The sequence below is a fragment of the Pteropus medius genome, unplaced genomic scaffold, assembly GCF_902729225.1.
Source record: "Pteropus medius unplaced genomic scaffold, Ma_sr-lr_union100, whole genome shotgun sequence".
Classification (NCBI taxonomy): Eukaryota; Metazoa; Chordata; class Mammalia; order Chiroptera; family Pteropodidae; genus Pteropus; species Pteropus medius.
The window spans coordinates 5,047,506-5,069,712 of NW_024346667.1; the positions used below are offsets into that span (position 1 = coordinate 5,047,506).

The 22,207-nt window shown below is 35.5% G+C and overlaps 1 protein-coding gene across 1 annotated transcript in view; it reads left to right on the forward strand.

Moving 5' to 3' along the window:
• Positions 1–14,122, forward strand: part of DCHS2 (dachsous cadherin-related 2) — a 177,609-nt gene extending 163,487 nt beyond the window's left edge. Inside the window, exons 17-20 of the mRNA XM_039875917.1 lie at positions 5,912–6,042; positions 7,838–8,124; positions 9,082–9,214; positions 11,339–14,122. Coding sequence (XP_039731851.1) covers positions 5,912–6,042; positions 7,838–8,124; positions 9,082–9,214; positions 11,339–13,962 — 3,175 coding nt within the window. The 3' untranslated portion in view covers positions 13,963–14,122. The remainder of the gene's footprint in view (positions 1–5,911; positions 6,043–7,837; positions 8,125–9,081; positions 9,215–11,338) is intronic.
• Positions 14,123–22,207: the final 8,085 nt, after the last annotated feature.

Consider the following 22,207-nt stretch of genomic DNA (forward strand, 5'->3'; position numbering starts at 1 on the left):
AAATTGCTTAAAAATTCAATTTCCATCATAAATATTCAAGGTCAAACGGCAATCATTGCCAAGAATAATGCTAAACTCATACTCTCCTTTGAATGCTCATTATGACTGTGAAATAATAAAAAAAACATTTACATATACAAGGTAGGAAATGGGCTGAGATGCTAATTATCTCTTCCAGAATACGAAACTCATGCACAGTAGGGCTGGATTGGAACCCCAATCTGTTGACTCCCCATGGTAAAGGGAATAAAAGCCCTTCCAGGCAGAAAGCATGAGGAGAGGCAGGGACATGCCAAAGCGTTTGATGTATTTGGAAGTAACAAGTGGTACAGCGCATCTGTGTGGAGTAACAAAAAAGAGGCTAGGGATGCGGAAGAATAGGGCAAAGGTGGCCAAAAGGTACAAACTTCCAGTTATAAGAGAAATGAGTACTGGGGATGAAATGTACCACTTGGTGACTGTAGTTAACACTGCTTTATGGTATATTTGAAAGTCATTAAGACAGTAGGTTGGTTCTAAGAGTTCTCATTACAACGATAAAAGCATGTTTTTCTTTTTTTGTGTGTCTATTTGAGATGATAGGTGTTAACTAAAGTTATTGTGGTAATTATTTCACAACATATGTAAGTCAAGCCATGCTGTACACCTTAATATTATACAGTGCTGTATGTCAGTTATATCTCAATAAAACTGGGGGAAAATCTCACAGAATGATCTGAAAAACAAAACAAAACAAAAAAGCTGGTAGGTCGCAGGCAAGTTTTGTAGGACTTTATATGCCCTGTAATGGAAATTGTACTCTATTCTGTAGGCTGTATAAAAGTGTAAGCAATTGAGTGCATGCTCAGATCTTTATTTTTAAAAGACATCTGGTAATGAATGCATTGCAGAACAGAGAACCAGCATCAAGCAGATGAGCTAAGCTAGACGACAGCTGTGGAAAGGTCTGCGCTGTGGCTGAAGCAGCAGGGATGGAGGGGGTGGGGTGCATACTCACTCGCTGATTCACTTATAGAATCCATGGGACATGGTGGTCAGCTGAATTTATTCAACAAGGAAGGAGACAGAAATACTTTGTAATTTCTACATAGGGAAGGCAGGAAGAATAGATGAGGATTGGAATTTGGGGGGCATTTTGAGTTCGAAGGGCTAGCAGAGAGCAAAAGTAAAGATACTCTATAGGCAATTAAAAATCATGTACAATGTAGGAAATATAGTCAATAACATTGTAATAGCTATGTATATCAGATGGGTGTGAAGTGATCGCCCTGATAACTGGACTTATCAAGATGATCACTTCATAAGGTATATAAATGTCTCATCACTATATTATATACCTAAAACTAATATAATATTGTATGTCCACTGTAACTGAAAAATAAATTTTAAAAAATCATGATCTGGAGCTGAGGAAAAGGTCTTCATTCAAGATTTAGATTTGGGATTCAGCTAGGGAAAATGAAAAAAATGGAATTACCTAGGCAGAATACGTAAAATGAGAACATGGGGTATTGTCACAATTTGAGGACCAGGCAGAAGCTAGAAAAATAGATTCAGAGACTAGAAAGATAGGAACATGAACCTGGAAAAGATGATTTCATGGAAACTAGGGAGAGAGGTAGGACTGTGTGAAAAAAATAAAAGGTTTCAAAATGTGTTTGGATTAGAATCTGCTAGAAGTGTTCCTTATATTAAGGAATTTTCAAAGAATAGGCTTGTTCTAAATTATTTTCTAACAAGAATACTTACACACTATTATATTTGTAGGTTAATTAATTCAAAGCTGTAAAGTTCATTTAAAACTCAAGGGAACAGATTGATTTTCATTAACAAAAATAGCCTACAGATTAAGTGAGCAAATAGTTTCCTATAACAAGTATGTATTATAAACACCACAAGTTATGGGAGATCAAAAAACAAGTACTTCAGGTTATGGTTTACTATCTTAGAAAGCTTCTGTAAACTTCAAAGAGAGGAATTGTAACTTATGATAGTAAGACATTATACTTGTAGATTTAAAGTTAAATACAAATTTTGCCTCATTTGGCCAGTGTCTCAACAGTGTGTTTTGTTCAATTTTCCTCCTGTGGTCACCGGAATGGAAATATCTTCCATCCTTGTATCCTTCTTTCATGAACAAGGGTTGAAGTGCCAGCATAGTGTACTTTTAGTTTTCAGAATATATACGGCAGGGTTATTTCCTCTGTAGACGTCTCTGAATAATACCCCTAGGACCTGGAATTTCTTTTCATTTCAAACAAGGCTGAGTGAGCATTTTGAGATTCATAATGTTTATGTCTGCAGCTAGAAAGAGACTATTGTCTGGTGATTAGGAAGCTCTTGATATTATTTTCCAAAGGAGAGAAAGCAAATGATAGTGGGTTGAGGAGACACTAAAATAAGAAGCAGAGACAATTATGATGGACACTTCTTTTTCAGCAATGTCGAGTTACAAGGAAGGAATGGCAACTGAGTGCAATTCAGCCTGGAGAGTAGGGTATGTTTTCAGGAATAGTTCAACTTGAGCATGTTTATAGGTGGAAAAAAGGTATTTGATAGATAAATATTAAAGATTTTGATCTAAATACCTTTTCTTATTTAAAAGTTTTTATTATCAAAATAATACATTTTTTAAAAAAGTTAAATAGTACCATAAAATAGCAATGGGCTTAGATGAAAGTCAGCCATTATTGTCTCACCTGTCCCAGCACTAAAGCCCTCCAGAGGCTGACATTTTTAACTGGTTTTCTCCATTATTATAAACGTCAATATGGCTTAATTTGTCATTTTAAATATTATCTCTCAAGTTCCTCTTATAATAGATGTGGGTTTAATATTTTTACCTTCTCATATCCAATTGTCTCTTTATATTGATACACTGTTTTTCATTTAATCAATAATCAGTGTTTATATGATTCTACAAATGTTCACTTCAGAGCCATGTCCTACTCATATTTCCTTTCTTACCCTTCCCCAGCCCCAAGATTAATGCGTAGCTTTTGGTTTTTGCTCACCCAATTTGCTATTTCTGTGTACTTAATTCCTTGCAAATGTTCCAGTAGCTCTGTCATGCCCACCCATCTTCTCTCCTCTGCCCCCACAAACACCTCTCATATAAAATACTCTATCAAGTCCTCTTTGTTCCATAGAGACCTCCTTCCAGCTCTTTTCTGCTCTTCTGATCTAGCGTTAACATTCTGCACTAGGCTCTCTAAGCCCTTGGCAAAGCTGGTTATTTCACGACTTTGCTTTATTGCTCTCTCAAGTTGGGCCTGTGTCATGGATTTTGTGTGTTTCTCTTTCTTAGTTTTCTCTTCCAGTAGCTTTGTAGAAAAAGGTGCCAAGGAAGTAAATTCTTTGACTTCTTGCATATCTAAAAATGCCTTTATTCTATTCTCACATATGATTTATACAATGGATAATCTAGAAGTTGAAATTTTTCTTAGAATTTTGAAGGTCTCATTCTGTTATCTTTCAAAACCCAGTGTTGCTGTTGAGAAGTCTGGTTGCATTCTAATTATATGTTGTGTATATGATTGATTTTTTCCTTCTCTGTGGAAATTCTCAGGTTATTTTCTTTATTGATAATGTTTAGAAATTTCGTGATTGTATACTGTGCTGTGAATCTTTTCTTGTGCTTCGTACTTAGCGAGCTCTTTTAATAAGAAGAAATATTTCTTTTACCTTTGTTTTATATTATTTCATCTTTAATTGCCTTTCTTTCTGTCTTGTTTTGTTTGTTTGCTTACTTTGTCCTGTTCATTTTTCCTGGATCCTATTCAGTCTAGCGTAGGACTGCCTGGATCGATCTTTTGTCAGTATTATTTTATCTCATACTTTTCATTTCCTGTTTTGTGTGTTAGTTTATTTTTATTTTTCAGAGAGAATGCTTTAATTTTAACCTTATAAGCTTTCTTTTTTGTTTTCTAGTTTTAAAAAAAACATTTTTGGATATTGTACATATATTTATTTCCAAAAGTTCTTCCTTGATATTTGAGCTTTTCCAAAGCATCTTGTTCTTGATTTATGCATGCATTGTCTTCTGTCTCTCCAAGATCATTAATTGAAATTGTTTTTACATTTTCTTTTGTTCTTTCAATATCTTCCCTTTGGGTTCATTTCTCCTCTTTTCTATTTCGTGCTCTCTTTTTCATGTTGGAGGCTTTCTGAATGAGGCAGTAGAACCCCTGAGTGGCCGGCAGAGCTCACTGACCCGCAGGCTCCACTTGCAGGTGCACCAGGGAAGAAGTCGACTGCTTTGCAGGATGATGTACAAATGACAATACGCAGAGAGTTCTTTTTTCTCTAAGAAGGGGCTTCCATTTCCCCAGGGACAGCCCCTCAATATTACTTATTCTGAGTATGATCATCAGCCATTCTTTTGCCTGGGGGTGAAGAGTAATGGGCAGGGCATTTGATTGTTCTGTATTTTGAGTTTTAAATAATCTTCAAGCTATTTTTAGCTCAATATCTCACCTTACCATTTGCCACATCTTGAACATCTCCTTGGTTACACGGGGGCAAATCTGTTTCTCATTCATTTTTACCTCTCTCCAGATGCATTTTAATCTGTAGTTTTCTCTGACCCACTCATCAGTAATCACTTCTCAATCTGCTTGCATTTTCCAGAAATTTGTTGAAACTTTTCACCTACTCAACGCACTAATATCTTCTCCCATTTTCTTTTTAGCCTTATGGAAGATGTGAGCTTTAAAAGACTAAGAGGGTGTAGAGACAGGGATTCCAGAAAGACACCAGGTCATAGAAGGTCATAAATGTGCTCAAGGCTTGGACTACCTGTTGTAAACATGGAGAGTCAATGAAAGATTTTTAAATAGGGGAATTGGATTTTCAAATGGGGAGTTTAAATAGAGCAATCGAGTTGCAAAGGGAGTGGATAGGAATAGGTGAGACTTGCGGTAAACAAATACTCCAGATGAGAAAGGATATAATGAATACTCAGCCTTCCAGGAAAAGGCGATGAGGGCACGAAGCTACGGAGACCAACTTGTTCCTGTTTTCCTAGGACTGTCCTGGCTTTAAAAAACTGAAAGTCTCATGTCACAGGCAACCTTCCACTCCCTGGCAAAGCAGGATGATTGCTCAGCCTTTCTGAGGCTCTGAAGGTGGAGGTGGAATGGACGAAAACTGATTCAAGTGATACTCGGGAGATCAAATCTATCAGACTCATAATTAGTTGGATGTTAGAAGGGTGGTAACAGAAAGAGAAAAGTTGAAAACGCTAGGAAAGTTTCTAATTTGGTTGCTGGGCAAGTTAGTTGTACCATCATCCAAGACAGATTGAATCGATATGGATTCTTTCAGATCATGGACTTTTACATCTACTTTATAGTCCTAGCCAATCATATACCTTTTGTACATGTATTAATCATGGAAACGTCCTCTCTTAATTTTATAATTTTGATTGTTTTGCAGTTTGGGTCTGAAAAAATATCAATGCAAAGCAATCTTTTAGTGGTTCTATCTTTTGTTGATATAGTAAAATGGAAATATGTAGCAATATCCAGGCCATGCATGGCAGGGTAGAGACAATCTACTTATCCAAAGGACAAGTATTGGTGTTTATACCTTTTAAGAGGTTCTTAGTGGAAAAAGAAATGAATTTGATGGTCTGTATCCCAGAAATGATGCATTTGTTTTGACATACACACCTCATGACCCCTGGTAACCTGCAGGATTTGCTTCTCTAAATAAATAAATTTCAGGCTACGGTTCTTCTGAAATAAATTTTAAATGATGCAATTTAGAAAAAGCCAGGAGAAGAAATAAAAGTAGCTAGCCAGTTCACTTTAAAATTTTCAACTGGATATAAATATTCAATTTGATATTTATGTTGTTTTTCTTATTCTTTGGATGACGGATAATATTCCTTGATTCTTTTCCAAACCAGCTTGATTGTGCAAGCCACAGATAAAGGGATGCCCAGGCTTTCTGGCACAACTGTGGTCAAGATACAGGTGACTGATGTAAATGACAATGCTCCGACTTTTCTGCCCCTTGAAGCAGTGGAAATTGCAGAAAGTAAGTGTGGCAATTTGGAATAGATTAACGTGTATAATGTCATCTACCATTGTTTCAGCCAGGCACTGTATTAAATATGAGTATTAATACTCAATGACTAGGCAACATAAATAGTTTTCATCTTCATTTTACAGAATAGAAAATGGATGATCAAAAGTTTAATATCAAATGTCAAAGAAGGTAAAAGTGAAAGCTGGGATTTGCATTCAGATCAGCAGGATGCCAGTTCCCCATGCTTAAACCACTATTCCACGCAGGTTCTTTTTGTGCACTGACATTTCTTAAAAAGATCTACTCTATGAAGAAGCATATTTTATTGACTGTGATGATCATCCTAAAATTCTTCTGAGAAGAAGCAACCTAGACTGATAACTGTCAGTCTTTGCGGTATGCTAATGACTAGTAATAAGTGAAAGGAATCGGATATTCATTATACAAAGTCATCATTTTCCTCTAGTGTAAACTAAACTTTGACACTGCAGGAAATTTGTACCACATTAGTGGTAGAGGTGGAAAATACAAACTTTTACATGATATGCTTATTAATCTTAATTGTTTGGGTCTCTGGGTTCTACGATGACCCCACAGACTATGATCCCAAAGTTGTCTGTGGTCAATGGCTCTCATGGTAAAACCCAACCCAGCTCTTTATAGTTGAAATTACAAATGGCAGAGGCCCCTTACTTGCCTTTCTCCTTTTACTCTTAATGCCAAACTTATTCCTAAGGTATTCCTAAAGTTTTGTGTCCACTTTTCCAAACAAATTATAAATATCACCCCTCACAGAGGGATATATTCCAGAAATTTCTCTAAGAAGGATATCTACAAATATTCTAAACATTTTAAAATATTCTACCAATAAAAAAAATTCTTCAGCTTTGCCTCCTACCTATTTGATATATTTCCACTTGCTTTTACTGAAGGTACTATTCCAAAGTGCATCCATTAGCATGAAGATACAGCGGTGTGCCCAGTATAAATATGTAACAAGAACAAATAGCATAAAACATACCAAAAGGGGATAAGGTGTAGTTGGTGTACATTAGGAACTATTCTGAATACTTTGACATCTTCTTCCTACCTACACCATACATGTAAGCTTAAAAACAAAGTTCCTTTCATGGCAGTTTAGGCCAGAGAACACATATAGTGTGTGAGGCATTTAGCATGTCATCTCTTTTGTAGTATTTTTTTGGTGAATCATATTAGATATTGGCTTTCATCACATGTCTTTCCATAGTCTTGATAATGTTGAGAGTCTTACTTTAAGGGAAGGAAGCAGTGTATCTGCCACTCCAAAAGAAATAATTTTGCAAAAATAAGTACAAGGAACTAAGTATTTCCAACTTCAGTGTCCAAATATTTTTATTTAAATCTTGCCTACTTTTCAGACTCTTATGTTTTGTATTGATGTTTTGAGTAATAACCTTCTTCCCACCCATACTCCCATGAATATATGATTTTGATACAGAAACCATGTAGTACAAATAAGTGGCTTAGAATGTTTCTTGGTCCTGGAGTTGTGTTGTAAGCATACAATAAAAAATGTAATATAAAAATTGAATATAACCTACCTCCTCAATTCCCCACTCAATGGTAAATTTTTGCTTTTATTGGGCTTATAAATTCTTCAAAGTTTTTGTTCGGTTCATAACGAGCTTTGTATGAGAAATTGTGCCAAGAAACAGCAAATCAAGTTGGACTTAAAATAAAAATGCTTGGCTTGAACTATTAAAGAAAAGTATTTCAAAGGATGAATTTTAATGGAGACTGACATCGATCATGGCTATTTCAGATTCTTTGCCTGGTGTAATTGTGACTCGGATATCAGTTCATGATGTGGATTTGAATTCAGCTTTCATCTTCAGTTTCTCCAAAGAAAGTAATCCTGGGACCAAGTTTGCTATTGATCGGAACACTGGAGTCGTGGTGCTAGTGAAAACGTTAGATTTTGAAGAAGCTACTGAATATGAGCTGCTTATCCAAATTTCTGATTCAGTGCACCACACAGAGGGAGCACTTATCGTCCGTGTGTTGGATGTCAACGATAACCCTCCAGTATTTTCTCAAGATTTTTACCAGGTAAACAGCTTAAAGAGATGCTGAACACAGCCAAAACGAGAAAGAATAGGGTAGAATGTAAGGCAACCATTGTCGACAGACTAATTTGGGCATACAGTAGTCGCTGTTTTTAGTGCTTAAGTTGATGCTGAGGGTTTTATATTTAATATCATGGTGGATAGAAGTATATATGGAATTGACTATCTTATTTGAATCAGTTTTTTAAGTATGTATTTTTTCATATGTCATCATATGAAAGTATGAAAGTATGTCACCATTTCTTTAGTTTTTGGGGATTGGGGACTGGTTATTCATAATGATTGGAACTTGCCTACTATTTTCAAAGCCATAGATGAGACAATAAGGCAGTGTGGATTATCGGCAATTAATTTGGGAAAACTTTTTCTTTCTCAGGCATATTTTTTGGAATATATCAATTAATATTTTGTAGAAGCAAATCCTGAACAAAACTGTAAAGTGGAATTTCAGTTTTTAGAGCATAGTGTATGCTTGTAGAAGTAAGGACAATGATAGCATTCAACTAAGTACTTGGAAATAGGCTTCAGGATTCTTGGATGTAGCAAATGCAAGGTTTCTGTGTCAACACAGGAGGGAATCTAACCTAAGTCCTGATCCTCTGTAAAGGTGTGCTAAATTATGCAAGGTACATAATGTAATAATATATTAGTGAACGTATGAACTATCCTCTACCACACAGAAATAACTTAGAAGGAAATTTTTCATAATAAAAATCAAAACCGAATTCAATTTTTTAAAACATATTTTTGTTTGAATTCTGGGATCACTACACAATCTTCTTAATATGTCAGCTCTATAAATTAATACCCCTATTAAAGGCAGCTTCTCTGTGTATTTTCCATAAGCAAAATAAAGAAAATGATCTCATGTTCTGGCCCCGTTCACGAAGCTATCTATAGCCTTTAAGCGCCATGTCGATTCTCTCTCTTTTACCCTCAGGTCACCATTCCCGAATTGGTGCCTGTGGGGTACTCCGTGCTGACCGTGGCAGCCACAGACTTAGAAAGCAGCGAGTACGTTTCTTATAGAATCCTTTCGTCTTCTAAGGAATTCTCAATTGATGCTAGGAATGGTGAGTATTTATAGTGGCTTTAGTGTTCGTAGGTTTAAGTTACAGGGTAGAAGCCTGAAATAATCCTTTCCAAATGCTCCTAAAATAGCTCCCCTCCGCTCCCCCCTAGTTAAATTATAGATGCCACCGTCTTTTTTCTCTTCACATCAAATGTTGTGGTAGCAAATCCCAGTGTTATTTCTCTTCGCCAACATCTCAGTGGCTGGAGAGCAAAAGGAATTGATTAAATGCTGGCAAAGGTTCAGGAGTTCAGAGACCCCCATATAGCAGTACACAGCTAGTCCGTCAGTCCGACTAGGCGCAGTTCAGGTGGTTATCCCAGGCCTCGGCAAGAATCAAATGAAGTTGAATGGATTAATTTAGTACTGAGCACTTCATGTTCCTAGAGTTTAGAAGCTTTTTATCTAAGCCCAAGTACAAAAAGTTCAGTAATAGCATCATACATTTAATAAGGACCAAAAAAAGGAAATTATTTGAGCATCTCTACTAAGAAAAAACATTGTGGTGTTCTGGTTTATTTGATGACTTTCTAGGCTCTCTGTATTTTTATCAGAGCAAGACATTTGTGGCTCTGAAATGTGTTTGGGCAAGTGATTTCAGATTAGAACAGCTAAGCCTTGTACAGAGAATGTTTAACAGTGAGTAAACATTGAAGCTAAATTTGATAAAGATGAATAATTTGTCAAACACAGCCCCTAACAGAGCACACTGTAGAAAAGAGGAGCCTAGGACACAGTACACTGTATGTTCTCCATCTCTACCCACCATTACAAATTTTCACAAGTGAGGGCTGATGTAAATGTTACTCTCAGGATGGTGGATGTTAACTAGATTTACTGTGGTGATCATTTCTCAATACATGTGTATGTAGAATCATTGGGTTGTCCACCTGGAACTAATACAATGGTATATATCAATTACATCTCGATTAAAAAAAAAAATTAACCTCAGGATTACCTGAAAGGAGAATTTAGTCATGAAATACAAGCGCAGGGTCCACAGAGTGTTGTAATAGGAGAAGCAGGTAATGTTGCTACAGGTGTGGATAAATGGCTATTGTACGAATTTAAACATGTCAGGAATTTGGCTTTCCTTTTCTTCTCCTTCTCTCTCTTACCTCTCTCTGTCTCTGTCTCTCTCTCATTTATTTATTTACTTACTTATTTTTATTTTATATATATATATATTTTATTTTATATATATATGTATATATATATAAAATATAGATTTGGCCTCAGATGATGGCAATTCATGCCCTGTCCACTGCAAATCAGTGTGGGAGGCGGGCAGTGGTCTCTCTAAGCGCTCAGTTCCAGCAACCCTTTTGCTTGACCTGTATTATCAACAAACTTTGCAATGAGATACTGGCTAGAATGTTTTAAAACATTAAATCTCATCAGGTCAACTTAGTTCAGGGTGGGACTCCAACTGAAATGTGGCATTTAAATGATAGCATTCTGTATTCTTTTTTTTATTGGTTATACTTAAAACATTTATCTTAGAAGAATGTTATTACATCCGTGTTTATAAAAAGTACCCATTTCTGTATTAAAACAATACAACATATTAAAAATATTTCATCAACAAGGGGAAATCCCATATGTCCAATTATCTAAGAGCTTTAGGAAATACATTTTTATAATTAAACAGTAGTTGCTACTCTGCATTATCATGTTTACTACTTTCAATTGACTAGAGTGGTGTGAACTAGTATTTCCAGAATAAATATCTGTATGCTAGAATGTTGCTATACCTGTGTCTATGGGTGGTAGAATGGGGTATGCATTTTTCAAATAAGAATACATTTTCCTTTTGAAAAAATAACAATGGAACAACTTATTATACAAAAATAAAACTAAGAGAAATTTGTGGCAAAGTCACTTATAAGCAGCATATATATTGAATAGAGTGAATGCCATGAACATTATTTCTGGATCTTAAGTGTTACAAAAGTATAAATACAATAATTTTAATTTTCTATTTGGAGTTATTCTTGGTTATTACTTAAGTAACAAATCTAATAAATAACTAAACACATTAGTAAATATTTTACAAGTATTTACTGACTAGATGGATCATGAAATTTTAATATGACAACATTTAAAATGCTATGTCTTGTTTCAGGTACAATATTTACTATCAATCCTGTCTTACTTCTGGATAAAAAATCAACTATTCAGTTTCTTGTTGAAGCCAGAGATGGTGGAATTCCTGACCTGAGGGCTCTTACCCTAGTGGAGATAGAAATACAAGATATGAACAATTATGCCCCTGAATTTGCAGTAGAATATTATAATCTTAGCTTGAGTGAAGATGCTAGGATAGGAGTCACACTTGTCAGCTTTTCAACCATTGACCATGACTGGACCCGTGAGAACACACGTGTTGAATATTCCATCATCAGTGGTAATTCACAGAACAATTTTCATGTGGAAACTAGTTTCATTCATTCAGAATATCCTTTTAAGCAAGTTGGTTATCTGGTGTTGCTTCAAAATCTGGACAGAGAAACTTCTGCCAGTCATAAGCTTGTCATTCTGGCATCTGACCATGGCTGCCCTCCATTGAGTTCCACAGCCATCGTATCGATAGAAGTACTTGATGTCAACGATAATCCACCTAAGTTCAACACTGTAAAATATCATGCCCATGTCAAGGAAAGTACCCCTCTAGGGAGTCACATCACTGTGGTCTCAGCCAGTGACTGTGATGTGGGTTCACATGCAGAAATCCTCTACCACATAATCTCCGGAAACGAGAAGGGGCATTTTCACTTAGAAGAAAAAACTGGAGTTCTTTATCTGATAAAACCTCTGGATTATGAAGAAACGATAAAATTCACCTTAACTATCCAAGCTTCAGATGAAGAAAAGAAACATTTTTCTTTTGCAGTTGTATTTGTTAGTGTCCTAGATGATAATGACCATGCACCTCAGTTTATGTTCTCAAGCTTGAACTGTGTTGTTCCTGAAAATCTGCCTGTTTTCTCCACCATATGTTCTGTAAACGCTTTGGATTTTGATGCAGGTCCTTATGGAGAATTGACCTATTCTATTTTATCCCCCTGTTCTATCATGCATGGAGTGCCTCCTGATCAAGAGCCCTTCCTCATTGACCCTTTGACAGGGGATATTCATGCTAAGCAAGTCCTTGACTATGAAAAGGACGATAAATACTGCCTCATAGTTCAGGCAAAAGACAGAGGGGACTCAACAGCCTCCTTAATGGTTTGGGTGGATATCGAAGGTACAGATGAGTTTGAACCCATTTTCACTCAAGACCAATATTTTTTCAACCTCCCAGAAAAGAATAATATAAGACAGCTGATTGGCAGAGTGGAAGCATCAGATGCAGATGCTGGTATCGATGGTGTTATTCTTTACTCCCTTGAAACTCCATCTCCTTTCTTTTCAGTAAATAAAACTAATGGAAATATTTATTTGATTAGAGCACTTCCCCTAATAAGGAGTGAAGTCAGCAAAGGAGATGCCATTGAAATGAAAATAACCGCTCGTAGCCCCAAACAGGACTCCAAATTCACATCTTGTACTGTTTTTGTGAATGTGTCTTTTTCCTCAGAAGGAAAACGCTCAGCAGTGTCAGCCAGCAGCTTCTCCATCAGCCTCACGGTCTCCTTTTTAGCGTTCCTGTTACTCATCTTCATTCTAATTGTCCTGATTTTAAGACATAAACCAAAGGACGCAATAAATAATTTTGAAGAAAAGAAAACATCATCATCCTCAGATATCAATCTGCGACTGACCATGGATGCCAGCACGCTCGAGCCCTTCCAGAAGACTAATGACTGCAGTGACGAGGTGGTGCCTGTGGACTCCACGCCGGAATGGTTGGGTTTAATGAGTCTCATGGAAAAGGACATTCTAAATCTGTACCGGCACTCCAACTCCAGTGGCCACTGCTCTGTGGAAGGAGAAACTGCAGAAGATAAGGAGATCCAGAGGATAAATGAGCACCCTTACAGAAAGGACTCAGGCTCAGCTCTGAGTGACCGGGGGTCCAGGGTGCCCGACTCTGGAATCCCGAGGGACTCGGACCAGCTCTCTTGCTTGTCTGGGGAAACGGATGTCACCGTCACTGTTGAAATAGCAGAAACCAGCCATACATTTAAGGAAGGAGATGGAGAAGAAGGCTGTGGCGCAACCTATGTTCAAAATAATGTGCTGCCTGAGACACTAAAGAAGAAAGAGGTACAAGTGGGCATCCTGGCCGAGGCCAGAAAAGAGTCTGTTTTTGTTTCAGGTGATCAAGAAGCAAGATGTGCAGCTCTTTCGACCCAGAGAACCTCTGATCCTGAAGGGAGAGGCAGCTGTCCCTGGGATTATCTCCTTAGTTGGGAACCCAAGTTCCAACCTCTTGCCTCAGTATTTAATGATATTGCGAAACTAAAGGATGAACATTTACATGTGCCTGGCATCCCCAAAGAGAATAAATCTTTTGTTTTTCCACCACCTCTGATAACAGCAGTAGCCCAACCTGGGATTAAAGCAGTTCCGCCAAGAATGCCGGCCATGACCTCAGGGCGAGTACTTCAAAAATGGCCACACTCCCCCTTTCTCTACCATCTCAATTCTCTGCCAGAAGTCATGACTCCCAGTTTTTCTCCATCTCTTTCCCTACTGACCACACAGACGCCTGTCATGACTCCACTGTTGTCAGATGAATTATTAGGAACATGTCTAAGTGCTACATGCCATGAACTTAAAGCAGAAGATGAAGTTCAAATATAAAATGATAGTGATATCAAGCACCTGCTCACCTTTGCTCATGAAGGATTGAACAGAACATTCTTAAGTAAGCTCCTTGAGGTTGGGTTCATTTTATCCACAAGTGAGTGATATAATTTAGTCAGGGTTTTTAGAACCTCCTCATTTAAGTTTCTCAGATTTCTTCCAGCCTTAATGAAAAGTTATCCCCTCTTTTAACCTTTATGTTTTGCTCTCAGGACTCCTTTGTATATAGTGAGTAGTATATATTCTGTCGTACCTGGTTTTCTATATGATTAGATTTCCAAAGGACACAATGAACTCGACCAACTGCCAACATGTTTATATGAAAATAAATGGGAATAAAGTACAGGTATAGTACACTTGGTCACGTTACTGCTGATTAAATAGTAAAGACTGAATAAAGAATGAGTGTAGGATAGAAACCAACAGAGGGGAAATTTGGAAGGACAAACAAGTTTTAAAGCGAAGCAATTTTCTGTAGACCCGATATATTTAGAGACGCATTTCTCCACTTTCCATATTGGCCACACTTGTGGAGTTTAGCCATAATTTGAATTTTAATGTGGTGTTTTTTGGAAATTGAATGATAAATTAAGAATGAAATTTGTCATGACTCTGAGCCAAATAAGAAAATTATTCCTGATTAATTGAACCAGACACATTCAGAGGGGACTGGATCGATAAAAGCAATAAGTATGTGGTTGGCTGTCACCTAAGACATGTTTCCTTGGCCTTCTTTACAAATAGAATGATTTTTTTTTTTTTCCAAATGCTCTGTCTTGTAACATGGTACGGGTACAGACATTAAAGTTTGAAGATTAATTTGTAAATATTCCTTCATTTTATTTTCTTCTACATATAGTAACTTTTGGTGAGAAATAATTTATCCACTCAATGTCATTTTTAAAAATTTGCATAGATAGAATTATGTTATTAGCTAAAATTTTGTATAGAGTAATTTAGCAATATTTTTTAAATGAAGTTTTTTCATATAAATATTTCTACTGTGAAAGTTAAGAATGGATATCAGAAGTCTTTCTTCCATTTGTTCAGACTCATGTTTAGCTCCGTCATTAGATGGAGTAGTTTGGCAACACAGTTTAATAATTCTGTTTTGTATAGCTACTGTTTCAGAAATATCATGGTGTTGTATGGTGTTCACATATAATGCTATATCCTCCTCTCTGGTGAGTGTGACAATCCGTCAAAGATTCTTATTCATTCCAGGAAAGCAGAGCACATGCTGATGATGATGGTCCAGAAGTCATCCATGGTAGGCAGCATGACTAGTCTTTGGAATAAGAGTTTAGGATTCTAATGGACATCCGGTATGGTTTTCTTAGTGGTTAGTGTGGGCTTCTGCTATAGAAATATTTCCTTTATTTTTTTCAATAGGCCTCAACTGAAAAATTATGTGAGATAACTCATTCTCTTTACCGAAAAACATTACAGGGTGTTGTGTTTGATATCTAGTTTTGTAGATATCAATTCTAAGGCTTCCTATGCTAATTTCATTAATTATATATCTTTTCTGACTTTTAAACTGAGAACAAGTATATAAGACCACATTAGAAATTATACGAAACATGAAGGTTTTTAGACAAACCTAGAATCCTAGGAAAATCTTTTAGGCATGGAACACTTAAATATTAAAGGACAATGCATGTTCCTTTTTTTTTTTTTTCAGGGCATCTGGGGAAGAAGATTTTATAGTTTTTCTTTAAAAAACTATTTAAAATTTCCAATGTTTATTCTTTTTGATTTCCTTTAAAAGATGACTTTGAACATACAAAGACTTTTTTTTTCTAATTATATACGGAAGTTTTGTTTTGCAACAGCATTATATCTAGAAACTGAGAACATTTTGTTGTCTTTAATTAAACCAGTTATTTACTTATGCTTAAAAAGCGTTATCCATATAACTCTTCCCTAAGTTATTTGCCTATGATTTATTACTGATTCTAGACATGATTCTGCATTTTTTCTAGACATTTAATAAAAACAGAAGACATGAAGTATTTAGAGCCATTCCTAACCAATATCTGGTGTATTTTTAATGACGACTTTATTAATACTATATCCAACACCACACCACCACCAAACAAATGCTACAAGTGGGTTGAGAGTAAAAATGTGAACATGCTGGTTAAGTGCTCACAATAAATTATATGTCAGCCCTTTCAGCTAGAGTGCTTTTTTCCCTAAATAAACAATATAATTTGTACAGTTTTCCTTCAAGTTTAATATTAACTTGCCTCATATGTTCTGTTTTACATTGCTGATCGACACACCGGCTTTAGCACTCTGGAGGGGGTACAGAACTTGTTAGTGGAAAATTATATTAAGCCCCAAATTCATAAGCTATAAAATAAAAGACAGTTGTCTCTTGTGGAATTTTGGCTGCTTGAAATTCTGGACTTTCTTGTTGGCAGCCTTAAAAATACTGGTGTAAATCAGTACCAAATGGATATCAAAATTCCATGTCCTAGTAGTAATCATTGAATTGGCTTCCAAAACAGATTCCTGGGCGAAGAAAGGGAAAAATGCTGTATCTTTAGGGATTGGGTCATTTAACTGTTCTCTAAAAATATTAAAATGTATTATAAACTACTGGTTGCTTATATGTATGCATACTTAGTCTATAATAAATGTTCAGTTGAGACAGGATTTGTGTTTCTCAGCACCTTTACCTTCAGTTTCAAAGCCCTCCTTGCTGTGTTATCCAGAAGTTATAGTGATGGGAGTTAATTAATAATTTTAAAATTATTTACTTCCAAACAAATGTTGTATTATTTTTGTTTTGTTTTGCCATTTTCCACATACCCTAACTTTAAGTAAAGAAAAAGAAAATCAAAACTTAACCAAAAAGATCTAAGATGATAGTCCACTTCAAAGTAATGAAATATATGGAGTAAATATGGTTAGTAGATTATTCACACATGATACGATGAGCTTGTTGGGTTTATTTTCACAGCATGTTTTAATTGAGCTATCTGTTTGGTCATAGCCGAAGAGAGTTAGTATGGAAAATCTTTCTGTCCAAGAGGGACACCCGGATCAGTGAAGTTGCAGAAGCTTTGCTTATGACCAAAACCGGCATTCCTGTGCGAGTCACTGAATGATCAAAGTAGCATTCACCCATTATAGGGATGGAGGGAGAGAAAGAGAGAAGAGAGCATAAAGGATTAAATCTGAAAAAGAATAGTTTAGGGCACAGGTAGACAAAAGCAAGAGAGGAAAATGTTAAGGCTTTGTAAAAAATTTTTTAAATCTCTCTCTCTTTCTTTCTCTCTCTCTCCCCCCTTCCTTCCTCCCTCCCCATTTTTTTCCTCCTTCCTTTCTGTTTCTGTACCTCCATTGCTCCATTGTCTGAAAATTTAGGTTTATCAGGATGTGAACCTAAATCTAGGCAACAATGAACTAGAATACATTTGACCATGAAAACTAGAATTTGGGGTGTTTTTTTTCCCCCTTTGGTGAATTATAGGATAAAAAAAATTGGAATGATTGCCTTATCTTATTTCTCACTCTACATACCTTTGGCATTGAGAGTGCCACAATTTTAAGTTGGTGACTTTATACACATGCTAAGTAATGGAAGGTCAGAAAGTAGTTGGGACAGAATATGGAATTTTAGTTCCTGGTTGTTTTTCTGGTAGCTTGTCCTTTTAAAAAATGAGTGGTTGCTTAATGGTCATGATCTTATATTAAAGTATTGCATTTTATATAACTTTTAAACCACAGTATATAATACACAGGCATAGTTGATAGTTTCTCCTCAAATATTGTCAATTTTATTTGAATTCATAAATTATCTTGGCTCCATATAAATCAAAAAAATTTATCTATTAGAAACAAAATTATAGCAATCTTAGAAAGATCCAGCAAAAAAGTTGGAATATCAAACTATACCTTCCTCTTATAAACGCGGTACTTGACTATTTGACGATTTAACACTTCCTACTGTTTTGGCCAGCATCATTTTCCTCATTTCACCCTGCATGATTTTCCTCGTTTCACCCAATATACTTATTTGCTAAACCAAAACTGTGACGTGTGTAACAGAGAAGGGGAAAGCATACCAAATAAATAGCAGATGCACAAGTGCATCTCTTGAATGAGAAAGCATTATTTTGGTTAGAAAACTAAATACATGGATTTCATTGTTAGATAGTAAACCCTCAGGGCAAAGTCCTGGTCTCAACTTGTATTATGAAATACAGATGTTTCACAGAATGAATGAAGACATATGTGAATGGGCACAGAAGGTGCTATAAAGTGAGGGTGCAGATACATAGGCCTAGAACCCAATGGGTAAATTCTAACATAGTCCTGTGATTTTAGTGAGTCACAGGGCAGAGGGAAAGTAAGTGCAAAGGTCCTATCAAAATATTATAGAATGTCTTAGACAGAGTCAAGTGACGAGAAATTCCTTCTGTAATCTGGTTTGTTTTCTTTCTTCTTTCCTCACAATATATGTCCATTTCTTGTGAGTTTTAGACATAATAGAAACAAGTCATAGAGGACATTAAAAAGCATATTGTTTGAGACAGCCACAGTACATGACCAAGCACATTGGTTTAATTTAATTTCAGATCCTGTAATAACCATGACTGCCCTATGGCTATCAGAATGAAGTTCTATCAATAAAATAAGAGTATGTAGTTCAGTAGGTATGCCTAGAATGTTTACATCAAAATTTATTAAAATTTAAAGTAAAAACAATACGAGGAATTTATGAAAGGTATTCTGTATAAGCCAAATACTTAATATGTGTTAAAAGTGATGTTTTAAACAAGCACAGATTATTCAATAAATGCATACTGGGAAATTGAGGGAGGAAGTAAATATGAAGTTATTTCTCCTCATATCATAAACAAAAGTGAATTCTAGCTGCATTAATAACTAAAAGCTAAAATTAAACCATAAGAACTGGAAGAAAGACATAGAATAAAGGTGAGAAAGATCTTTTTTTAATATAAAAGCAAAGGTAGAGTAAAAGTTTTGAACTTAAGACAATCAAAAGTACTATAATAAGAACTTATAAGAAAATATAATTGGGGAATACTTCATAGATTTAATCAACAAAAATTAATTAGTACCTATTGTGGACAAGGCATGGATCTAGGCTCTGGAAATATAAGTGTGACTGGAATAGATAAGGCCAGTGCATTTACAGCACTTATATTTTATGGTGAGAGAAAACAATAAAAAATATACTTTCAAGTAATGATAAATGCTATGATGTAAAGAAAACTAAAGAAGGACATAAAGAAAAACAAAGAAGAGATCGACAGGGTGTGGGGGATATGGCAATACTATTTTGGTTGACTGTCCAGGGGCAGTGTCTCTGATAGGATGCTATTTGAACCGAATGAAATGAATGCTTCGTGGAAAAATCTGAGAGGAAAGCATTGAAGGTACACGTGTCAACAAGTACAGGGACCTAGAAGAAGGAGCCACGTGGAGTGTTTGGGAAACTGTAAAGCCAGTGTGGCTTAGAACTAGTGTGAGAAGAAAAGTAGTAGGAAATAAGATCATAGAGGTAACTAAGGTTCAGAAGACATAGGGCCTTGTAGGCTATGTAAAACGCTTCAGCTTTTGTTCCAAGCATTATGTGAAGTCATTGTTAGTTTTTGCTCAAAGATACGATATTATCTGATTTATATTTTTAAAGAGTAATTGGCTACTTTGTGGGAAATAGGCCAAGGTAGGGATGGGGAGAAGGTCAGTATAGTAATAGTACCTCAGTTAATTGGCTATTGCAGTAATTTCAGATGGTGATGATTGTGGCTCAGCTGGGGTGTTATACGTGGAGGTGAACAGAGTCAAGTTATACATTGGAGGTAATGTTGCTAGTCTTGATAATGAATTGGATGTGAGGCATGTAGAAAGTTATACGTAAGTCTAGGGTTTAAGGAAGAATTTAGAGTGATAGAGAGAAATTCTGGAGTCATCGGGTAGACGGATAGTATTTAAAGTCATGGGATTGGATGAGATCGTTGAAGAGTAAGTGTAAATAGAGAAAAGATCCCAGGACCAACCTCTTCTGTGACACTGAGCAAGAAGTCAAAAAAGAGAAAGAAGATCCAGCAAATAATTCTCAGGGGAAAAAAAACCCCCAGTTATTGAGGTGAAATAGAAAAGTAGGATAGTCTGGCATCCCAAAAGCCAAGGAGAGAAACTGGTTTAGGTTTTAGTTTAGGCAAGATGGCAACATCAGTGTAGATTTTTAAATGTTCCCAAATCATCTTACAAAGCAGTTAGAGCACTTAGAACAGTGAAAGTGAAAACTCCTGGGCAACATCTTTAACAAAAAGTAAAATTATCCCTACAATTCTAGAATCTGAGCAGACAAACAAAAGTGCCAACTATTGGCAGTAACAGAGGGGAGAAAAGAAAGAATGTCCAATTTTCTTTGAGGCAGAGAATAAGGAATCAGCAACAAAAACTCACCTACTCAAGGAAGGGTCCATCCTTGAAGGGGAAACTTAGCAGGCAGACCTGAAAATAACTGTCAGAACTGGGAAGGGCTATAGAACACCCACTTTGTAGATGAGTGTAGAAAGATTAAAATGAAATTAGATTATGCTGGTATATTTGAGTCCCCAGCTTCCAGAAATACACAACCAACATTGCCTTCTAGAAGAACAGAACCCCACACTACGTAAAGTCTACCGAAAGAATTCAAATATATATGACTAGTACAGGGAAAGAAGTACTAAATATAAAGGCCAAAAGGGACTAGCTCTTTCCACCCCTATATGGCAACTTTCTAAAATATAGGAAAACCCATCTCAATAAAACACGAGCAACAGAAAATAATGCACTGTAAAGTACATTGTAAGCAAGAAAACTAATTATCTGAATGATGTGCCAATGGAAAGTGAAGACACACTAGAAAAATATGGCAAAAAGGCCAAAGAAAGTTATGATTTAATATTTAAAAATTAGCTAAAGGAATTTAAGAAAACAAAAATGATAAAGGTTGCATAATCCATCAGAAAAATCCAGAGATGAAAACAATAGCTAAGAAGATGATATTAAAAGGAAGAATTTGATGAATAATTTAAAATAAAATTAGAAATTCAGGAGACTAAACTAGATAAAACAACATTAATAGACATCAATGAAATAGAAATAGAGAAATAGAAAATGAAAATCAAAAATAAAAAATAAAATAGAACTGAAAAAAATAAAAATAGATTTAGCAGATGGAAAAAATGATTCAATATGTGTATAAATGTAATTTTAAAAAAAGAAAACTAAAGAAATGAAATAAAGTGTAATAACCATAACTCAAACTTTTCAAATATGAAACAAAAATTGAATCTACATAGTGAAAATGTATACCATGTAAAAACTAATTTAGAATTGTTATTACCACTCTAAGATACTTTTTAAAATTTATTTTTCAATTACAGTTGACATACAGTATTATATTTTATGTGTATGACATAGTGATTAGATTTTTACCTTATGAAGTTATCACCTCAATAAGTCTAGGACCCATCTGACACCCCACATTAATTATTACAATATTACTGACTATATTCCCTATGCTGTGCTTTACATCCCCATGACTACTTTTATAACTGGTGATTTGTATTTCTTAATTCCTTTCATCTTTTTCCCTCATCCCCCAAACTCCCTCCCATCCAGCAACCATCAATTTGTTCTCTGTATCCATGAGTTTTTCTCTCTTTTCTTTGTTTATTTATTTTGTTTTTTAGATTCCACGTTTAAGTGGAATCATATAAATACCAAGATACACTTTAAAAATCTATTGTGATTTCAAAAAAGAATATATCCTTTGGGCTTCCAGAAAAAAAAAGAACCCAAGTTACTTACAAGGTAAAGAATGTAAGATTGGCTTACTTTTCAATAACAGTAATTTAAGCCAGAAGACTGTGGTGTAGTATATTTAAGATACTGAAAGATAATGTAAGCCAAACATTTTAAATCTAACAAAACTAACCTTTAAATATTTAATATATATAGTAAATATACATAATAAATGAGGCTATGAATATGCAAGACCTCAAGGAATAGTCCTAAAGTATCAACTAAAGAATGAATTCAAACAACTGAGAAATACTGGGGAAGGTTCATCATAAGGATATTGAATATATTTAACTGTAGAACTTACGGTAGATATTAAGGTGATAGACTAGTATATATTTAATATGTGCCCTGACAATGTAAATAAAATTCAACTACAAAAATGGGGGGAGAAAGGAAATAG